Here is a 20002-nt window from a genome sequence, read left to right as displayed (position 1 = left end):
CTGCATCAAGGGCCAGGCATCAGGAGAACTCCTTTGCAAAGGCACTGAGGCAGCCAGTGACCATATCCTCCCAAGTCTCAAGTAAGTACCACACATTCTTCCTCATTCATATTTTATTAGGAAGCCAGATCAGAGAATTCATTAGTTATAAAACTTTAAACATGAATCACTCTTATCAAATACATGATTCAGGTGGCAACACCAGATTTTTCTTAAGACCAGAAGCAATGGAATATAGGGCATTTCATTTTACAAATATTTAATAGTCATGAAAAAGACAAAAAACTTAAAAAAAAAACTTTGTGCCAATGTTAACATCCAGGAACTGCCGTAGAGATGAGGCTGTTACGGCTTAAATGTTACGATATGCTAGAAAAGTGACATGATATAAGTCATCTTTTATTAAAATAGAATATCTTTGTCTCTTTCCACCATATACATATAGATACTATCTCTTTAAATAAATATATATTATGTACTTTAAACAATGATGACTTACTTGACAACATTCACGTGGTGCTTTCCGGCTGGGGCATTTACTTGTTAAGGAAGACAAATACAAAAAAAATCAAGGGTCTTAAAGTAGGAATTTCCAGGGTTTGGGAGCAGTGTCTCAGCTCTCCTCACATGAGGAGTTCTGAGCCTTCCGAGGAGTCATCAGCAAATAAAAGTTCATCCGGCCCTGAGGTCCCCGAGGGCAACGTGCTGGACTGGGACCAAGAGACCCCATTCCTTACCAGTGGGTCCTCCGGTAAAACCCGGTTCTTCTCCGCTGTTCCTGTGGCGGGGGAAGCCAGAGCTGGCTCTTCCCATCCCTCATTGCCCCCATTCAGGATGTACCGTTGCTCCTGAGGTCTGTGCTCATGAACTTCTGCGGTGACCACGCTGATGGTGGCGCTGGGCGTGCAGGAAGCAGTGATGGAGTCGGGATCGATGCTTAAGTCCAGCTGGGCCAGTGGCGAGCCCTCAGCCCGGCCCTCCCCACTCTCTGGAAACTGCGTGTTGACATAAATGACATCGGCTTTGTCCCCAACCGCAGGCAGACTCTCTAAGAGCTTTTCTAGCTGCAATCTCAGCACTGAAAAGGTGGGGCGGTCCAGGGGCTCAGCTCTCCAGCACGAGTGCATGATTTCATACCTGGAGGCGAAGAAGAGTGTGTGACCTCCTCAGAGCAGCACCCAGAGCCCATGTGCCAACCATTCAATTGTCCCACAAAGGAGGGAATGGAGGGGCTTGGGGATGGAGGGGTCAGTGTCCTGGCTCTACACTCACCATCGTTCTAGGTCCTGGGAGGCTCGAGGAATGAAGTCAAGAGGTGGGTTGGGGTGGACAGGTGTGTGAACCATGAGGGCAGTGCTATGACCGCAACAGGTGAGCCCTGCACTGGGACAGCCCCTGATTTGGGGCGGCTGCAGCTTCGGGCATGTGTGGGGCTGCTACGTCTTGGCCATCTGCCGCTGCTCCATGAAGCAGCCATGCACGGCCATTCAGACACGGGCGTCCCTGCTCTTGCCCGTGAGTTCTGTCCTCTCTAGTAAAATGAATGATGACTGACCCGTAGTATTTACTACCTAACAGCTGTCATTTAAGGTACTTTTAGACATGTTAGCTTGGCAGCAACACACATGCCTACACAAGTACTGTTAAACCCATTTTATAGACAAGGCTCCGGACAGGGTGATGCTTGGCCCTCCCTAGTTTGATGGGGAAACTGACCCACACTGAGGAGTGTCTGGTGCCCCAGCCCATGTTCCTAACCACTAAGCTGTCCCGCCTGTCATCGGTCAGACCCTCGTGCACCTGGCTTCTACTCTCTGGGCAAATGGGGGACTATGGAAAGACTGTGTTTAGGAGCATTTTCATGATCAGATGATAATTCTTTTTTTTTCAGATGATAATTTTAAGAAAAGTAGGTTTGGATGCCACCCAAAGGATACGCTAGGATCCTGGGGGTGATGAAAAGAGGCAGACAGGAGAAAGGATAGCCAGTGCACTCTTACAGGGAAGAAGGACCTGAACTGCTCATTCATTTACATGCTCTATGATGTCACTGTGCCTAGGTTCCCGCAAGTGTGACCACTCTAGACCCTGCCCAGCCCTGGGCTTCAGTGGTTTGATAGCACAAGCAGACACTGTTTTATTGCACTTTTTCCCCCACAGGCATAAAGCCACACTCTTCTTGCATTTCATTTTATCACACTTCAAGATACTGGGGTTTTTTTACAAATTAAAAATTTTTATTGGTTTATTTGGTTGCACTGGGTCTTAGCTGTGGCACAAAGATTTTCAGTCTTCGTGGCAGCACATGGGATCTTTAGTTGTGGCATGCAGGCTCTAGTTCCCTGACCAGGGCTCAAACCCAGACCCTTTGCATTGGGAGCACGGAGTCTTGGCCACTGGACTGCAAGGGAAGTCCCTGGGTTTTACAAATTGAAGGTTTGTGGCATGGTGAGCAAGTCTGTTGGCACCATTTTCCCAACAACATTAGACTGTGTCACAGTCTGATAATTCTCACAATATTTCAAACTTTTTCATTATTATTGTTTGTTAGGGTGACCTATGATTCAGTGTTCTTTGATGTTACTCTTATAATACTTTTGAGATGCCTCAAACTGTACCCATGGAAGACGGCAGATTTAATCAATGGATGTTGTGTATGTTCTGACAGCTCTACCCACTGGCTATTCCTCGGTGCCATTCCCTCTCCTTGGACCTCTCTCTTCCCTGAGATATAACAATATTGAAATTAAGCTATTAATAACCGAGCAATGGCCCCTAAGTGTTCAAGTGCAAGGAAGAGTCACACGTCTCTTGCTTTAAATCAAAAGCTAGATATGATTAAACTTAGTGAGGAAGGCATGTCAAGAATGAAAGCCAAGACAGGCCAGAAGCCTCTTGGGCCAAACAGTTAGCCAAGTTGTGAAAGCAAAGGAAAAATTCTTGAAGGAAACTGAAAGTGCTGCTCCAGGGAACACATGAATGATGAGAAAGCAAAACAGCCTTATTGCTGATACGGAAGAGTTTCAGTGGTCTGGATAGAAAATCAAACCAGCCGCAGCATTCCCTTAAGCCAAAACCGAATTCAGAGCAAGCCCCTAACTCTCTTCAATTCTATGAAGGCTGAGAGGTAAGGAAGTTGCAGAAGAAAAGTTTGAAGCTAACCTGAGGTTTTAGAAAAGAAGCTGTCTCCATAATATAAAAGTGTAGAGTGAAGCAGCAGTGTTATGTAGAAGCTACAGCTACACAGAAGATGTAGCTCGGACAGTGAATGAAGATGACTGAACCAAACAACAGATTTTCAGAGTTGACAAAATAGTCCTGATTGGAAGAAGACGCCATCCAGGACTTCCATAGCCAGAAGGCAGAAATCACGGCCTGGCTTCAAAGCTTCAAGGGACAGACTGATTCTCTTGTTTGGAACTAATGCAATTAGCAGATGACTTTAAGTGGAAACCAGTGGGTTGTTTTTCTTTTTTTTACCATTCCAAAAGTCCTGGGGCCCTGGAGAATTACCCTAAATCTGCTCTGCCTGTGCTCTATACATGGAATGACAAAGCCTACATGACAGCACATCTGTTTATAGTGTGGTTTACTGAATATTTTCAGCCCACTGTTGAGATCAATTGCTCAGAGAAATAGAGTCCTTTAAAAATAATCCTGCTCATTGACAATGTACCTGATGACCCAAGAGCTCTGATGGAGATGTACAAGATTTATGCTATTTTCTGCCGGCTAACACAATATCATACTATAGCCCATGTATCAAGGAGTAATTTAGATTTTCAAGTCTTAATACTCAAGAAATACATTCTATAACGCTATAGCTGCTGTGGATAGAGATTTCTTTGATGAATCTGAGCAAAGTAAATTGAAAACATTCTTGAAAAGATTCACTATTCTATTGATAGATGCCATTAGAACATTTGTAATTCATGGCAAGAGGTCAAAATATCATCATACATAGGAGTTCGAAAGAAGTTGATTCCAACCATCAAGGATGACTTTTAGGGTCGAGGCTTCAGTAGAGGAAGTAACTGCTCCAATATTTTGACCACCTGATTTGAAGAGCCAACTAACTGGAAAAGACCCTGATGCTGGGAAAGATTGAGGGCAGGGTGAGAACAGGGTGGCAGAGGATGAGACGGTTGGATGGCATCACTGACTCAATGGACATGAGTTTGAGCAAACTCCAGGAGATGGTGAAGGACAGAGAAGCCTGTCCATGGGGTCACAAAGAGTTGGAAACAACTTAGCGACTGAACAATAGCAAGAGAAACAACTGAAGATATGGTTGGAACAGCAAGGGAACTGGAATAAGAAGTGAAGTCTAAAACTGGGACTGGACAACTGTTGTTCCCAGCATCCAGACTCTAGAGGGGACCTGGGAAGCAGGCCTGGCTCACCAGAGCCTCTGCAGGCCCGCAGTGGCGTGAAAGGCCAGTCAGGGCACAGAGACCACAGCTTCATCCGGCTGCCCAGCCAGCTGGCATTGCTGACACTGAGGCTTTCACTACAGAATCTCTCAGAAAACCGACTCAGCATTCCCTCGCCTTGGCTCTGCGTGAATCATCTGAAACCACAATGTCACACAGCTTAGACCTTGCTGAGAGCTCAGATAATCAACTTCTCCTGGAGCACAAGAGAAGCCAAGAAAGAAACAGCCACAAAATGCTCTAGTCAACATTGCTTCATGGAAAGGTCTTCCTCATTTGCAGAAGCAAACATTTCATTCACGTGGCCCTTGCAGAAACAACCATGAAACCTCAGATCTAATTAAATTAGGATTTCATGATTTTCTTGTAAAGGGCTTGGGTTTTCTGTTTCTGTTGTAAATTTTATGGATTTACAACCATAATCGCCACCACCACCTCCAAGCAGAGTAAGGCTCTGATCAAAAAAGCTTCCTTTTGTTTGGCTGAGATGGGATGTTGGAGGCCCACGAGCAAACTGACAGGGGTGTTCTCAGGGGTGTGAGAAAGCAGAGCCAGCGTGTGAGTGTGAGTGTGTCTGTGTGTGTGTGTGTTGGGGGGGGGAGGGTCCTGCACAGGCCCACCTGCCCTAGCAGCCCGGCAAGGCATTCCATGATGGAGCCCACGCAGGTCCCCGGTCCCGAAAAGTTCTTGTTAAACATGGTGAGAATGCCACAGGAAATTATTTCTATAAAATCTGCAAAGGGGCTTCCCTGGTGGTCCAGTGGTTAAGAATCCACCTGCCAGTGCAGGAACACAGGTTAGACCCTGGTTGGAGAACTAAGATCCCACACACTGCGAGGTAGCTAAGCCCACAAGAAGAAGCCCACACACTGCAAGGACGATCTTGTGTGCCACCACTACTGAGCCTGAGCTCTCCAGCCCACGCTCCACAAGAGCAGAAGCCGCCGCAGAGTAGCCCGAGCGCTGCGACCAAGTGTTGTCCCCACTCTTATAGCTAAAGCTGACCTTTCGAACTCTGTGGGAGAAGGTGAGGGTGGGATGTTTTGAAAGAACAGCATGTATGTTATCTATAGTGAAACAGATCACCAGCCCAGGTGGGATGCGTGAGACAAGTGCTCGGGCCTGGTGCACTGGGAAGACCCAGAGGAATCGAGTAGAGAGGGAGGTGGGAGGGGGGATCGGGATGGGGAATACGTGTAACTCCATGGCTGATTCATGTCAATGTATGACAAAACCCACTGAAATGTTGTGAAGTAATTAGCCTCCAACTAATAAAAAAAAATTAAAAAAAAAAAAAAGCTGACCTTTCTTGAAAAGACAGAGAGCAGTGAATCATTCAAGTACCCCATGCACTGTGAAGTCAGCCTGTATATCTGTAGGATTTACAGTCCTCCATCATATCCATGACAAATTGTTTTCTGAAGCCCAGTGGACACCAAAACCTGCAGACGCTCAAGTCCCTTACACTTGGCTTTCTTTATCTGCGGGTTCTGCCTCCACCCGTACAGAAGGCCAACTGCGTTTCCTAGAGGTGACTATAGGCCTTGAAAGCACGTGAGGGTCCCTGGAGACGAGCACGTGCCACCTCCCCACCACAGGAGGGTCTGGTCCTGATGCCTGTGCGTGTCCCCCTCTGCCCACACCCACCTTACACGTAAGCGGCCCCACCCCAGCGGCTGTGTGTCCCCAGCTCTTTGCCGGCTGCCCCAAGATGGAGAGCAACTGACTCACAATTCATCCAGGCAGTCCTCGGGCTGCTTCAGCCGGTGGCCGTGGAGAAGATAGTCATATATCTCATGGTTCTGGACTCCGGGGTAGGGGGTCATTCCTCGTGTGGCTATTTCCCACATGGTCACGCCAAATGCCCACTGAGGACAAAGCAACAGCGTGAGGACTCAAGTCTTTCCAGAAAGGCTGAATGGACTTTTTCATTGGGAAAGGTCATTTCCTTAGAGCCCTGGTGATGGTGCACAAAGCTGACAATTATGTTGGAGACACGCTGCTCCCCCAACACGGCAACAACATGGGGTTGGAACGTCACTGTTCCCCATTTTTACTAAAGTTGTTTGGGAAATGAGACAAAGGCCGTCTAGCCTTCTGTCACTTCAGTGCTCTGTTTAATGCTCTGTTCCTACTGTTGTTGGCAAGTGTTGTCTTTTCCTGCATGTGGGCTCAATTGTGTCCAACTCTTTGTCATCCCATGGACTGTAGCCCACGAGGCTCCTCTGCCCATGGAATTCTCCAGGCAAGGATACTGGAGTGGGTTGCCATTTCCTCCTCCAGGGGATCTTCCCGGCCCCAGGATCAAACCCACATTTCCTGCACTGGAAGGCGGGTTCTTTACCACTGAGACACCTGGGAAGCCCTGTTTTTTTTCTCCCAAATCTCTGATTAAGGGTATCTGTCATTATGCAGCACCTTTTATACAGCGTCTTGGTTCCAAACAGCCATTGGATGAATTCATTTAATTTAATGTGAATCTGAAATATCTTAGTTGCGGGTGATAAGTCACTATATTGTAGCAGAGGAAAGTGGGGATAAATGAAGGGCCTTTGCATGTCAGGCTACTTTACCAGAATCTAGTGTCCCACCTGGAATTGAAGCATCAAGCAATAGATAAAAGAAGGGTGAGCCTGCCCCAATCCTCAGTTGATCAAAGAGTAAGTTGTCTTGTGGCACCAGCTGAGGTCAGTTCTTTCAACTTGCCTTCATCTTTGCAATGCGAGGGCCCGAATCAGAGCTCTGAACATACCACGTCACTTTTACTGGTGTAGACGCGGTCTGCGAGGCTCTCTATGGCGATCCACTTCACGGGCATCTTCGCGATGCGGCCCTGGCGATAGTAATCACCGCTGTAGATCTTCTTAGAGAGGCCAAAGTCCGCCACACAGACAGTCATGTCATCTCGCAACCTACAGAGAGAGACAGAGGGAGTTCACATCCTCAGCGACATCAGAGGCAAAGCCTTAAATCCCAGGTCTGCGCCTGATGCAACTGAGAACATTCAGGATAAGTACAAAAAGTGGGCTTCCCCGGTGGATCAGTGGTAAAGTATCTGCTTGCAATGCAGGAGACACAGGTTCAATCAGGAAGATTCCTTGGAGGAGGAAATGGCAACCCCCTCCAGTATTCTTGCCTGGGAAATCCTATGGACGGAGAAGCCTGGTGGGACACGACTGAGCGACTGAACATCAACAATGGCTACTGAAGCCGACTGAAGAGAGGGGGAAGCTGACCTTCAAAGTTCTCGTGTAAGCCCTTATCTCTTTGCTGCAGAAGGAAAGTTTTCGTGCATTCAGGACAAAACTCCTTCACAAGACAGCATCGTGAAAACTCAGGGACAGAACTGTTATGCTTTTCATGACTGTCTTCATGATTGCTGTTTAGTCACCAAGTCGTGCCTGACTCTTTGTGACTCCATGGACTGCAGCCTGCCAGGCTCCTCTGTCCATGGGATTTCTCAGGCATGCTGAGTTGACTTATATGTAATTCTGGATCCCAAAAAACCTGATGGCACTCAGGGAGGGTCCCAAAGTCACAGTTAGGACTCCGAGCTGCACAAGAGTGTGAAAATAAAAAAGTATTCATATACACACAGTATATACACTACTATATAAAAAGTGATAACTAATAAGGACCTACTGCATAGCATAGGGAACTCTACTCAATACTCTGTCATTATCTATATGGGAAAATAATTTAAAAAGAGTGGATATATAAGTATATGTACAACTGATTCACTTTGCTATACATCTGAAACTAAAACAACACTGTAACTCAACCAGACTCCAATAAAAATTAAAAAAAAAAAAAAGTCACAGGGGAAAGTTTTAGAAGTCAACCAAACTCTTGGAAGCAGAGATAGGGAAAACCCTCAAGCAAAAAACCCAGTCATATCTCAGGGTGGTAGAAATCCTGTCTCCAGAGTCAGCCACACCGTCCCTCTCCCAAATCTAGCCCTCCTCTATATTTTAACAGCAACATGCCACCCGCCACTCCTACAAATATCTACCACCATGGGGTTCCAACTGCCTCCAGGATGAGCCAGGACTCTTACATGCAGTTTCGAGCAGCTAAATCTCGGTGAAGAAAGTTCCTGTTGCTCAGATACTCCATTCCCTGGGCAATGTCCACCATGAACTTCAGCAGTGTCTGCAGGGGGATATGCTAGGGGGTGGGAGACATGAGGAGAGAGACTGTTATTATTATTTGGTTGCGCTGTGCAGCGTGAAGCTAGTCGCTCAGTTGTGTCTGACGCTTTGAGACCCCATGGACTGTGGCCCACCAAGCTTCTCCATTCATGGGATTTTCCAGGCAAGAATACTGGAGTGGGTTGCCATTTCTTTGTCCAGAGGATCTTCCTGACCCAGGAATCGAACCCAGGTCTCCTGCATTGCAGGCAGATTCTTCACCACCTGAGCCACCAGGGAAGCCCTTGTAGCTTATAGGACCTTAATTCCCCAACAGGGATTGAACCCACGGGCTACCTGGTGGCTCAGGTGGGAAAGAATCCGCCTGCAATTCAGAAGACTCAGGTTCAGTTCCTGGGTGGGGAAGATCCCCTGGAGAAGGGAATGGCTACCCACTCCAGTATTCTTGCCTGGGGGATTCTGTGGACAGAGGACACTTGCGGGCTACAATCCACGGGGTCGCAAAGAGTCAGACATGACTGAGTGACTAACACGGAGATTGAACACAGGCCATGGCAGTGAAAGTGCCAAGTCCTAACTGATGGAATTCCTGAGATTATTTTTTAAAAAGGAAACCAAGTTATTTCCCTTTGAGGGGGAAAATGATGGCTTTATTTCTTAGAAGTGTGGCCATGAAACAAGGAAATTTCCACATCACTAACGTTGATCCTCAGTGGTACAGAATTTGCCTGCTGATGCAGGAGATGCAGGATACGAGGGTTTGGTCCCTGGGTCAGGAAGATCCCCTGGAGGAGGGCATGGCAACCCACTCCAGTATTCTTTCCTGGAGAATCCCATGGACAGAGGAGCCTGGCGGGTTACAGCCAAAGGGGTCACAAAGAGGCAGATACGACTTAAGAGACTGAACATGCATGCAACCTCACAAATTAGGTTTTTAAAAGGTATGAAAAGACACAAACAAAACCAGCAAACCCTAAAACTTCTTGCAAACATCACATTTTATTGTTTCTTTAGAAGTACTGACAGTGAGTAATAGTCTTTTCACAAGTCATAAGGTCAAACGGGATCCTTGTATCCTTCTGAGCCGGGGCCAAGAAGGGAAAGGAGGGGAGGTCTGGTTTCAGTTGGGGAGGGTGTGGGGGAAGGTCTAGGGTTTGGATGGCAAAAAGCCCTCTAAGAAGTAGCTGTTTCCAATTATGCACCCACATCTGCTACCATTTCACTTTAAAATGTTTTGAAAGATACTTTTCTTCTTCTGGACAGAAAGTAAGAGAGTCTTTACTCTTTATCATGGGTCCAAAGAACCACAAGTAAGGACTTAGGAGTTTTCATTTTTGTTTCTCTAGGGGGCCTTTCTTTTAAGTGTGAGCAGTCTAGTGTGTATTTTTTTCCCCTAGGTTGTAAAAATCAAACCAGACTGCGTGTTAGAAAATCTACCGTGTTGGGATTGATTACGAGGGTGATGATTCAGAAGACTTCTGTGTAGTAATCCAAGCTTTTAGTGCAATTGGAGCCCTAAAGGGAAGGGTTCACAAGTTCCTAGAACTCATAAATGAGTCCATCCTTGATACATTCTCCCCCAAGGGGTTGGACTGTCACGGCTTACTCTCTATGGCACTTGAGTCTTCTAAAGTACTGATGAAGACACTGAATTTTTTAAAACACTTATTTATTTATTTTAAAAATTTATTTATTTTGGCTGTGCCAGGTCTTAGTTGTGGCACTTGGGATCTTTAGCCGTGGCATGTAGGATCTACTTCCCTGACTAGGGATTGAACCTACGCCCCCTGCACTGGGAGCATGAAGTCTTAGCCACAGGACCCAAGAAAATCCCAAGACGCTGAATTTTTAATAATTTATATTTCCCAACTAAGACACACATCAACCACAGACTGTATAAAAAAATGCTTTAATTATCCTTCACCCTTAAAGAAAATGTAAGCAAATCAGGCATGAAACCTCATGCCTCTATTCTGTACATTTTGGGCATTTGGTTTTCTATATCCTAATCTCTAGGAAAGGATTTGGGTGCTAAGAAATATCAAATCTCCTGACATCTGTGAAAGGATAATGAATATCAGGTGCTATTGATTTGTGTCATTTTTTTTCCCAAGCACAACTACATTATTTCTGCAGACTGTGACCAAAGATCTTGTGAAAGATAACTGTATGGCAAAACTAGTAAAGGAGTTCAGTAAGGTCGCAGGATACTAGGTTGACATACAAAACTCAATTGCATTTCTATGACCTAAACAATGAACTGTCCAAAAATGAAATTAAGAAAACATCTACAAAAGAATTAACAACAAAATTCTTAGGAATAAATTCAACAAAAGAAGTGCAAAGCTTATACTCTGACAACTATAAAACAAAAGAATTAAATTAGTTCTAAATTAATAGAGAAGTGTCCAGTGTCCACGGATCAGAAGACCAGGGGTGCTACTCACACAAAGAAGTTTGTCACATGGCCCAGCTGAAAAAGCACATGCACGTGACTGAGACCACTCTAGGAGAACAGAAGGTATTTATTCCCAAGGACCTGACTGATAAGGCAGCAGAGATTTGAATAAAAGCTTGATTTTCTAGTTTGCCCATGAAGCATTTTGTGACTTCCAGCTTTACCTGTGGCTATAAGGTAGCAAAATATAAAAATACACTCCTTCTTAAATTTTTATAAAAACCTGGGAGTTTTCATCATTGGAAATATACCTGTATTTTTGCAAATAGAAATGATTCATTAGCAAGTAAAAGGCTGTGTACTTGTTTCCTTACTTGTTATTTTTTTTAAAACTTTTTAATTTTCAATTTGTTTCTTTACTAACTTTGCTCAAAAAAACCTAAGATGACAGCAGTATTCTTGGCAGACACAGACAAATTGATTTTAGAATTTACATGGAAGGGCAACAAAACTAGAATAGTGAAAACAATTCTGAAAAAGTAGGATAAATTTGGAGGAATCACATTACCCGATTTTACGACAATAAAGCTACAGTAATATCGATGATGTGGTAAGGGCAAAGGATGGCCCATAGCTTGATGGAACAGAGCAGAGAACTCAGAAACAGACCTACACGTGTACACGGTTGATTTTTGACAAAGGTGCAAAAGCAATGAATGGATGAAGGATAGCCTTGTCACAAATGATGCTGGTCATCTATAAACAAAATAGCAACAGACTAAATTTCACCCCATTAATGAAAAATGGCTCATAGACTTAAACATAACACATAAACAAATTTTTAGAAGAAAACATAGAAGAAAATCTCTTACACCTAGGGTTAGGCAAAGAGTCCTCAGACAAAACAGTGAAAGTATGATCCATTAAAATAAAAAACTGATGGGACTTCTCTGGTGGTACAATGGATGAGAATTCGCATGCCAATACAGGAGACAAGGGTTTGATCCCTGATCTTGGAAGATTCAAGGGAGCGACTAAAGCCTGTGTGCCAGGAGTACTGAGGCCCGGGTGTCCCAGGGCCCGTGAGACACAGCTGAAGCCCGTGTGCACGAGTACTGAGGCCCGGGTGTCCCAGGGCCCGTGAGACACAGCTGAAGCCCGTGTGCACGAGTACTGAGGCCCGGGTGTTCCCAGGCCCATGAACACAACCACTGAGCTCAAAATGCTACAGCCACCAAAGAAGCCATGCCCTCAGCCCGTGCTCCGCAGCAAGAGAAACCATCACAATAATAAGCTCGTGGACCACAAGGAAGAGTGGCCCCGACCCACCGAAACCAGAGAAAGCCCAACACAGCACCGAAGACCCAGCACAACCAAAAATAAATGCATAAACAGTAAAAACCAAAACAGGCATGAGCCTGGGGCCACCACGGGAGCCAGAAGAAGGCAGGAACTCTTTCTCTTTTAGGTCCTTTCCACCATCCCTCAAAAGAACAGAACAAAACCAAGAAAAAGAAAATAAAAAATCTCCTGGTGTTTCCATAACACCTGCATACACTACCAACAGGGGCAGCAAGGTACAGGAGAGAAGGCTCCAGAAAATGTTCTCCCTAAACTGGTCTCAAGTTTTATGGTTTTTTTTTTTAAGATTTATTTTGTTTTTAAAAATAATTGTATTGTATTTATTTATTTGGCTGTGCCATGTCTTAGTAGCAGCAGTCAGAGTCTTCGATGTTTTGTAGCAGAACATGGGATCTTTAGTTGAAACAGGTGGAATCTAGTTCCCTAACCAGGGATGGGAGCCAGGCTGCCTGCCCTGAGAGTGCAGAGTCTTAACCGCTGGACCACCAGGGAAGTCCCTACTTACTTTATTTTTGACTTCTCTGGGTCTTCGTGGCTGCACAGGCTTTTCTCTAGCTGCAGTGAGCGGGGACTACTCTGTTGTAATGCGGGGGCTTCTCATTGCAGTGCCTTCTCTTGTTGGAAGCACGGGCTCTAGTTGCACGGACTTCAGTAGTTGTGAGGCTGTGGGGTACAGCCAGGCTATAGCCAGGCTAAAGGGTACAGGCTCAGTAGATGTGGAGCACTGACTTAGTTGCTCCGTGGCGTATGGGGTCTTCCTGGACCAGGGATGGAACACGTGTCCTCTGCACTGGCAGGTGGATTCTCAACCACTAGACCACCAGAGAAGCCCAGGTTTGTGGTTCTCCCAGCTGTCTCGATAAAGTTTCAGTAAGTGGCTGCCCCTCCAGGTCCACCCGTCTTGTGGGATGAGGACCTTCCCCGTGCGGTGCTCCCAGGCACCGTGCTCCAGTCTCATCAGGACTCCTCCCACCACCGGGGCTGGCGGGTGAGGCGCTTCAGGCTAGGGCCTGTTTCTGTTTGGTTTCTCTGTGCTGTGGGGCTTCAGGGCAAGGCTGGCCCTATGGGGTCTTGGGGGTGCCCCTCTCTCAGGGAAACCGTGGAAGGTAGGCAGGCAGGCCCAGCAATTCCTAATATGCTTTCTGAGGACAGAGGGGCGCAGGACAAATAGAAAGATGGATGTAACCAATTTCCCCTCGGGTTCTCTGAAAAACAACTCCGCGCAACCAGGAACTGAGATGGCTCCGACATCTGGTGATTTCAAAGTAAACAATCCAAAAAAAAAAAGTAAACATCTGCTGATTTCATAGTAAACAATTCAAAAGACTTTGAAGGAAAGAGCCACTCTGATAGCAAGAGGGGCCCACTCAGCTCCCTCCCAGCTGGCTTCTCCCCCACATAAGATGAGGATAATGAAACCTGTGGGCAGGCCTGCTGGGACAACGAACACCCTACATCAACCTCCAGGGCCTGCAGTGAGCACTGGACAAAGCCCAGTGTCCCCTCCTCCCTGCTTCACCTTCTAGGTTAAACACTGAGGTTGTCCCGGCCCTGTCGCGGGAGCCCTGAGTACTGTTCAGGCAATGGGGTGATGAATTACCTTTGGTCCTGTCTCCAGTCGGGAATAGAGGAGGTAGGTGTGCAGATCTCCGTATTTCATGAAGGGTAAAATCACCATGGGCCTAGGGATGCCCTGAGGGCTCATTTCTATACATACGCCTGGAATTAAAACCAGAGAGTAAGTTACAAAGAGCCCTTGTTCCCAGTGAGCAGAAAACGCGCTGCAGGAGCGCTGGGTAATTGAAACCATGCGCTCTCAAATTAATGGTTAAAAAAACAAAACAAAACACTCATAACTCACACACTCTGTGTCCTAGAATATAGAACACACACAGGGGTCCACTTCTTGGTTTTTTTTTTTCTTTCAGACTAGTGCTAATCTTTGCATGAAAGTTCTCAAAAAATTAATCAATACCAAGAACAGCGATGGAGAAGGATATGGCAACCCACTCCAGTATTCTTGCCTGAGAAATCCCATGGACAGAGGAGCCTGGTGAGCTACAGTCCATGGGGTCGCAAAAGAGTCAGACACGACTTAGTGACTAAACAAAAAAAACAAGTATAGCTGTAGAAACTCATTGATTTTTGTTATACGGAGTCAAACTGAGGGCGAGGTGACCACAGTAGAATTCGAGGGCTAACTAGTTTCAGATGATGGTTAAATAATCAATCATATTAAGTCCCCTGCAACCAAATACTTAAAACTATTGGAAAAATTAATTCTGAGGGCCCATAGGTAAAATCCACGTCTCTAAATGTTAACAGTTATACACAGGAAAAGCTCCACACCATTTGTCACAGATGCTAGAATCAGCGTCTGTCTGTCACCTGAGATCAGGCTTGCAAAGCTCTTGCACGTGGTCGTACAATGACTAAGCACCGTTGTCCTCAGACTGCTGAAGTCAATAGCTACAAATGAGCAACAGTAGTTTCTCTGACACAACACTGTCTCCAAACACTAGTTTTCCCATCTCTCTGGCAGTGTCCATCATAATAAACACTGAAAATTCCCCCAAGAATATAGCATTTGTCAAGTCAAAGGACAGCCAAAAAAGAAGTCAGCAGAACATTCAATTATTTTTAGGTTGCTCTCCCCTCATGGAAGAGCATCACACACCAACCACTTGGGACCAGCTCTCCACTGAGTATTTCTTAGTAAATGGTGTCACAAAACCAAATTCTCATTGTTAAATCACTGACTCAAATCCCATGAAACTGCCAACATAGACCCCAAGAAATTAACATGTTAAAAAATTTTTAATATATTTTCAAGTACTGATTTCTTGGTGTGTGCTGTGCTTAGCTGCTCTGTCATGTCTGACTCTCTGCGACCACTGTCAGGAGCCTGTAGCCTGTACAGTCAGGGACTGTAGCCCGCCAGGCTCCTCTGTCCATGGGATTCTCCAGGCCAGAATACTGGAGTGGGTTGCCATGCCTCCTCCAGAGGATCTTGCTGACCCAGGGTTGAATCCAGGTCTCTCTCATTGCAGGCAAATTCCTTACAGTCTGAGCCACCTGGGAAGCCACATTTCTTGGGATCTATGTTGACAAATTTCGTGGGACTTAATTCAATTGATTTACAAACTGTTTCTTGGGACTTTCCTGGTGGTCCAGTGGTTACTACTACTAAGCTTACACTGCAGGGAGCAGATTAAATCCCTGAGGGGAACTAAGATCCTGTATGTCACTTGGTGGGGCCAAAAAAAGTTTTAAGAAAAATTGTTTTTCGAAGATGATCTATGGAATTTGTCTAATTTACAGTTTTACCCTACTAGCATTTGATTCATGTGCAACCTCAAATCAAGACAAATTATAGCATAGCCAGCTTTCACGTCTTGTAAGTGGGGTAGTAGTGGTGGTTTAAGGGCTACATCATGTCTGACTCTTTTTCGATCCCATGGAATGTAGCCCGCCAGGCTCCTCTGTCCATGGGATTCTTCAGGCAAGAATGCTGGACTGGGAGAATACTGGAGGAGCTGTTTCCTTCTCCAGGGAATCTTCCCGACCCAGGGAGTGAACCCAGATCTCCTGAATTGCAGGCAGATTCTTTACCGAGCCATCAGGGAAGCCTTGTAAGGGCGGGGGTTGGGGGCGGGAGGTAATTGAGGCTATTTTAATCCACGGCAGCTTAGGATTCTGTGGAACTAAACATTCCTGAGTTCACTGGTGTCCAGGAAATTCAGGCCTATTTTTACAACCAGGCAGAAAAATGTAACCATAAAAAGTCTTTTGAGAGAAAAATCCAACTCTTTTTTTTTTTTTTTTTTTGCAGGATATTAGTTCCCCAACCAGGGATTGAACCCAGGCCTTCTGCACAGGAATTGCTGAGTCCTAACCACCTGATTGCCAGGGAATTTGCAAAAACCCAGTGTTATAAAGTACTCTGGGGTTATACAAAACATAACGTTTATCTGCCCCAGAGATTTTTGCTTTGGCCCAGAGTGTACCAGCCGAGGCCTCCGGCCCCCCAATGCTGCATTTCCCTGAGTACCTAGGAGCCGAATGACGTTCGGATGGTTGAAGTCTTTCATGCACGCGGCCTCACTGAGAAATTCCTCAATCTCTCGCTGCGAAAAGTTGTCCACTAAAAGAAAAGATGGAAAAGGTTAGCCATGAGTTATTACTCAGAGAAGGGGAAAGAGGAATAGCAATTTTATTCTTTAAAAGTAAAATCAGGAAAAGGCAAAATGATAGTGACAGTAAGAGTGGTTGCAGGGACTGGTTGGGGGAGGGGTGAATAGGTTGCGTATGGGGATTTTAAGGAGGTGAAACTTCTGTGTGGCCCTGGAATGGTGGACACAGGACATAATGCATTTGTCAAAACCTACAGAACATACGACACACGTTGAACCCTAATGTAACCCATTGCCGTTTACTCGCTAAGTTGTGTCTGACCCTTTGTGACCCTGTTGGACTGGAGTCCACCAGGCCCCTCTGTCCATGGGATTTCCCAGGCAATACTGGAGTGGGTTGCCATGTCCTTCTCCTGCGGATCTTCTTGACCTAGGGATCAAACCCATGTCTCCTGCATTGGCAGGTGGATTCTTTACTGCTAGAGCCACCAGGAAAACCCCCTTCTATAAATCTAAAACCATTCTAAGAATTAAGAGATCAAACCAGTCAATCCTAAAGGAAATTAGTCCCGAATATTCACTGGAAGGACTGATGCTGAAGCTGAAATGCCAATACTTTGGCCATCTGGTGCGAAGAAATGACTCATTGGAAAAGACCCTGATGCTGGGAAAGACTGAAGGCAGGAGGAGAAGAGGACAACAGAGGATGAGATATTTAGGTGGCATCACCGACTCAATGGACATGAGTATGAGCAAGCTCTGGGAGTTGGTGATGGACAGGGAAGCTTGGGGTGCTGCAGTCCGTGGAGTCGCAAAGAGTCGGACATGACTGAGCAACTGAATGGAACTGATTATTAAGAGCAAAAAACAAACAACAAAAAAAACACCACCTAAAATCGAATCCAACTGGTCTGTTGCAATGATTTTTGCCTCAAAAAAAGAACAAATTGCTTCTCTCTCTCAGCACATTTCTTGCAAGTCTGGTTGCCCAACTCTGCCTTGTGAACTAGATGCACTTTCATACCAAGTTTCTGGAATCAAGCCAACTCAAAAGAGACATCTAAAATTCTATAGTTAGGCTAAGTGAAATAAGCCAGTCACACAAGGACAAATACTGTATGATTCCACTTTTGTGAGGTATTTAGAGAAGTCCAATTCACAGAAAGTTGAATGGTGAGTGCCAGGAGCAAGAAGGGGTGGGGAGAATGGGGGTTGTTCTTTAATGGGTATGGAGTTCAGTTTTGTGAGGTGAAAAAGTCATGGAGGTGGATGGTGGTGATGGTTGCACAGAATATGAATGTACTCAATGTCTCTAAACTGTAAACTTAAAAGATTCTTAGGATGATGTATTTTGTGTTATGTTGCTTTTTTAGTTGCTACATTGTGTCTGGCTTTTTGCAACCCCATGGACTGTAGCCTCTGTCTATGGGATTTCCTAGGCAAGAATACTGGAGCAGTTTGTCATTCCCTCCTCTGGGGGATTTTCCCCTGACCCAGGGGTTGAACCCACGTCTCCTGCATTGGCAGGAGGATTCTTTACCACTGAGCCGCCACAATTAAAATCAACCATAGGGAATTCCCAGGTGGTCCAGTGGTTAGGATTCTGAGCTTTCACTGCTAAGGGCCCTGGTTCAATCACTGGTTGTGGAACTAAGATTCTGCAAATCTTGCAGGGTGCACCCCTACCAAAAAAACAGGAAAAAAAATCAAACATAAAGCCGGCACACCTTAGGGAATGCACATAACAGGAGTGGAGTGTTGGCTGGAGTCACATATAAGAGCACGTAGTACAGAGTCTGTACCTCCTACGGGCTTAATATATGTTAATCCCACTATCAAAGCAAACCAAGAAATGTCTGCCAACTTTGCCCCAAACAACCAACTATGTTGGTGGGCAAAACCCTCCTCTGTGGTCCAAGCCCTCCAGGCCAATATAGATGAGTGTGTGACTTGGAGGCCAGAGACTGGGCTTTCAATCTTTGATCATTAGCATGGATGCAATTATACAGATTACCCTAATTGTCTATTCTCTTTCATTCTTTTCTTAAAATGTACTTTTATTTATTTATTTATTTTGTGGCCACACTGCATGGCACGTGGGACCTTAGTCCCCTGACCAGAGATCCCTCAGGGACTGAATCTGTGCCCCTGCAGTGGAGGCACAGAGTCTTCATCACTGGACCACCAGGGAAGGCCTGTGCACGTTCAGTTGCTCAGCTGTGTCCGACTCTTGGCGACCCCATGGACTGTAGCCTGTCAGGCTCCTCTGTGCATGGAAATTTCCAGGCAAGAATACTGGAGCGGCTTGCCATTTCCTTCTCCAGGGGATCTTCCCAACTCAGGAATTGAGCCCGTGTCTCCCTGGACACCAGCACAGATTCTGGAGTGTTCTAATTGGCATCTCTCACTATTTTTGTCAACGCTGTATTAATAGTCCCCCTCCTCCACACTGCAACCAAAGTGAACATTCCAGAACGTCATCTACTCTTGTTCCTCATTGGCTGAAGACTCTTAACAGTGCTTTACCACTCATGGGTTGGAAACAGACTCTGTGATGACTTTTCAGGCCCTTCCTGACCTAGATGCCCTCACTCTTCTGGGTTCACTTGAAGACTGTAGTTTATGATCACAGCTCTCCTTCCTATGCCTTTTATCAAAGAACACTTCTCCTCTCTCTGGGAATCCTGCCTTCCAGGCAGCCCACAGCTTCCTGCAGACCCACAGCCACCCTCAAGTGAGGAAGTGAATCCACTGAGCTAAGCCAGAATGACCCCTAGGGTCAGATGCTGCTACCAGATCCACCCTACCTTGGAAATTCATGCCTTACTTTGGAATCATTATCTCTACTAGGTGACAGAGGCAGGGAGGTAGAGAGTAAACATCCCAAAATATGCCACAATGGCATACTGATTATTCTGAATTGCAGTTACTTAGGAAACGGCGAATGCAAGAGGGACGCTCTGACCCTCCTTTCTGTCTTCCTGAAAGCAGGAAATAGACCTCTCACGTGAAAGATGAAGGACATCCTTATCACCAGGGATAGGAATTCAGGTTGAAGAAGTCTGTATAAACAAACCTTGATAGGTCTTTAAATTGACTACCCCAAGCCCAAACTCTGTTTGGATTCTTCACTTAATTGGACATCTCAAACTCAAGTTTCTTTGTCCTGTCATTTCCTCACAGTTTTGTTGTTTCTCTAAAACATTTACACACTGCCTCCTTTGGCCACTTTGTAAGTCCCATTTCTATGAGATCTCCCTGGGCATGAATTAAAATTTATGTTTTTCTCCTTTTAATCTGTCCTGTGTCAATTTTATTATTAGGCCAGCCATGAGAACTTAAGATGGGTGGAGAGGCAAACTTCCCCCTCCTTGACAAGTGTAAAGAATATGCAAAAATATATCTGTGTGACTGAGTCATTTTGCTGTGTGCCTGAAACACTGGAGACCCACTGTGTGCGTGCATGCTCAGTGGCTCAGGCGTGTCTGACTCTCTGTGACCCATGGACTGGAGCCCACCAGGCTC

The 20002-nt window shown here is 45.7% G+C and overlaps 1 protein-coding gene across 2 annotated transcripts in view; it reads right to left on the bottom strand.

Moving 5' to 3' along the window:
- Positions 1 to 20002, bottom strand: part of MERTK (MER proto-oncogene, tyrosine kinase) — a 124150-nt gene that overhangs the window by 9542 nt on the left and 94606 nt on the right. The window contains exons 14-19 of one of the 2 annotated variants that reach the window (XM_065929843.1): positions 16396 to 16488; positions 13945 to 14063; positions 8491 to 8600; positions 7186 to 7345; positions 6165 to 6301; positions 738 to 1137 (exon numbers count right to left, since the gene is read on the bottom strand). In XM_065929843.1, coding sequence (XP_065785915.1) covers positions 738 to 1137; positions 6165 to 6301; positions 7186 to 7345; positions 8491 to 8600; positions 13945 to 14063; positions 16396 to 16488 — 1019 coding nt within the window. Of the gene's footprint in view, positions 1 to 95; positions 1138 to 6164; positions 6302 to 7185; positions 7346 to 8490; positions 8601 to 13944; positions 14064 to 16395; positions 16489 to 20002 lie in introns of those variants that run through there. The other variant, XM_065929844.1, reaches the window with a different exon arrangement.

The sequence above is a fragment of the Muntiacus reevesi genome, chromosome 3, assembly GCF_963930625.1.
Source record: "Muntiacus reevesi chromosome 3, mMunRee1.1, whole genome shotgun sequence".
NCBI lineage: Eukaryota > Metazoa > Chordata > Mammalia > Artiodactyla > Cervidae > Muntiacus > Muntiacus reevesi.
The sequence above is the reverse complement of the archived record's forward strand: the minus strand, read 5'-3'. Positions and strand labels throughout refer to the sequence as shown.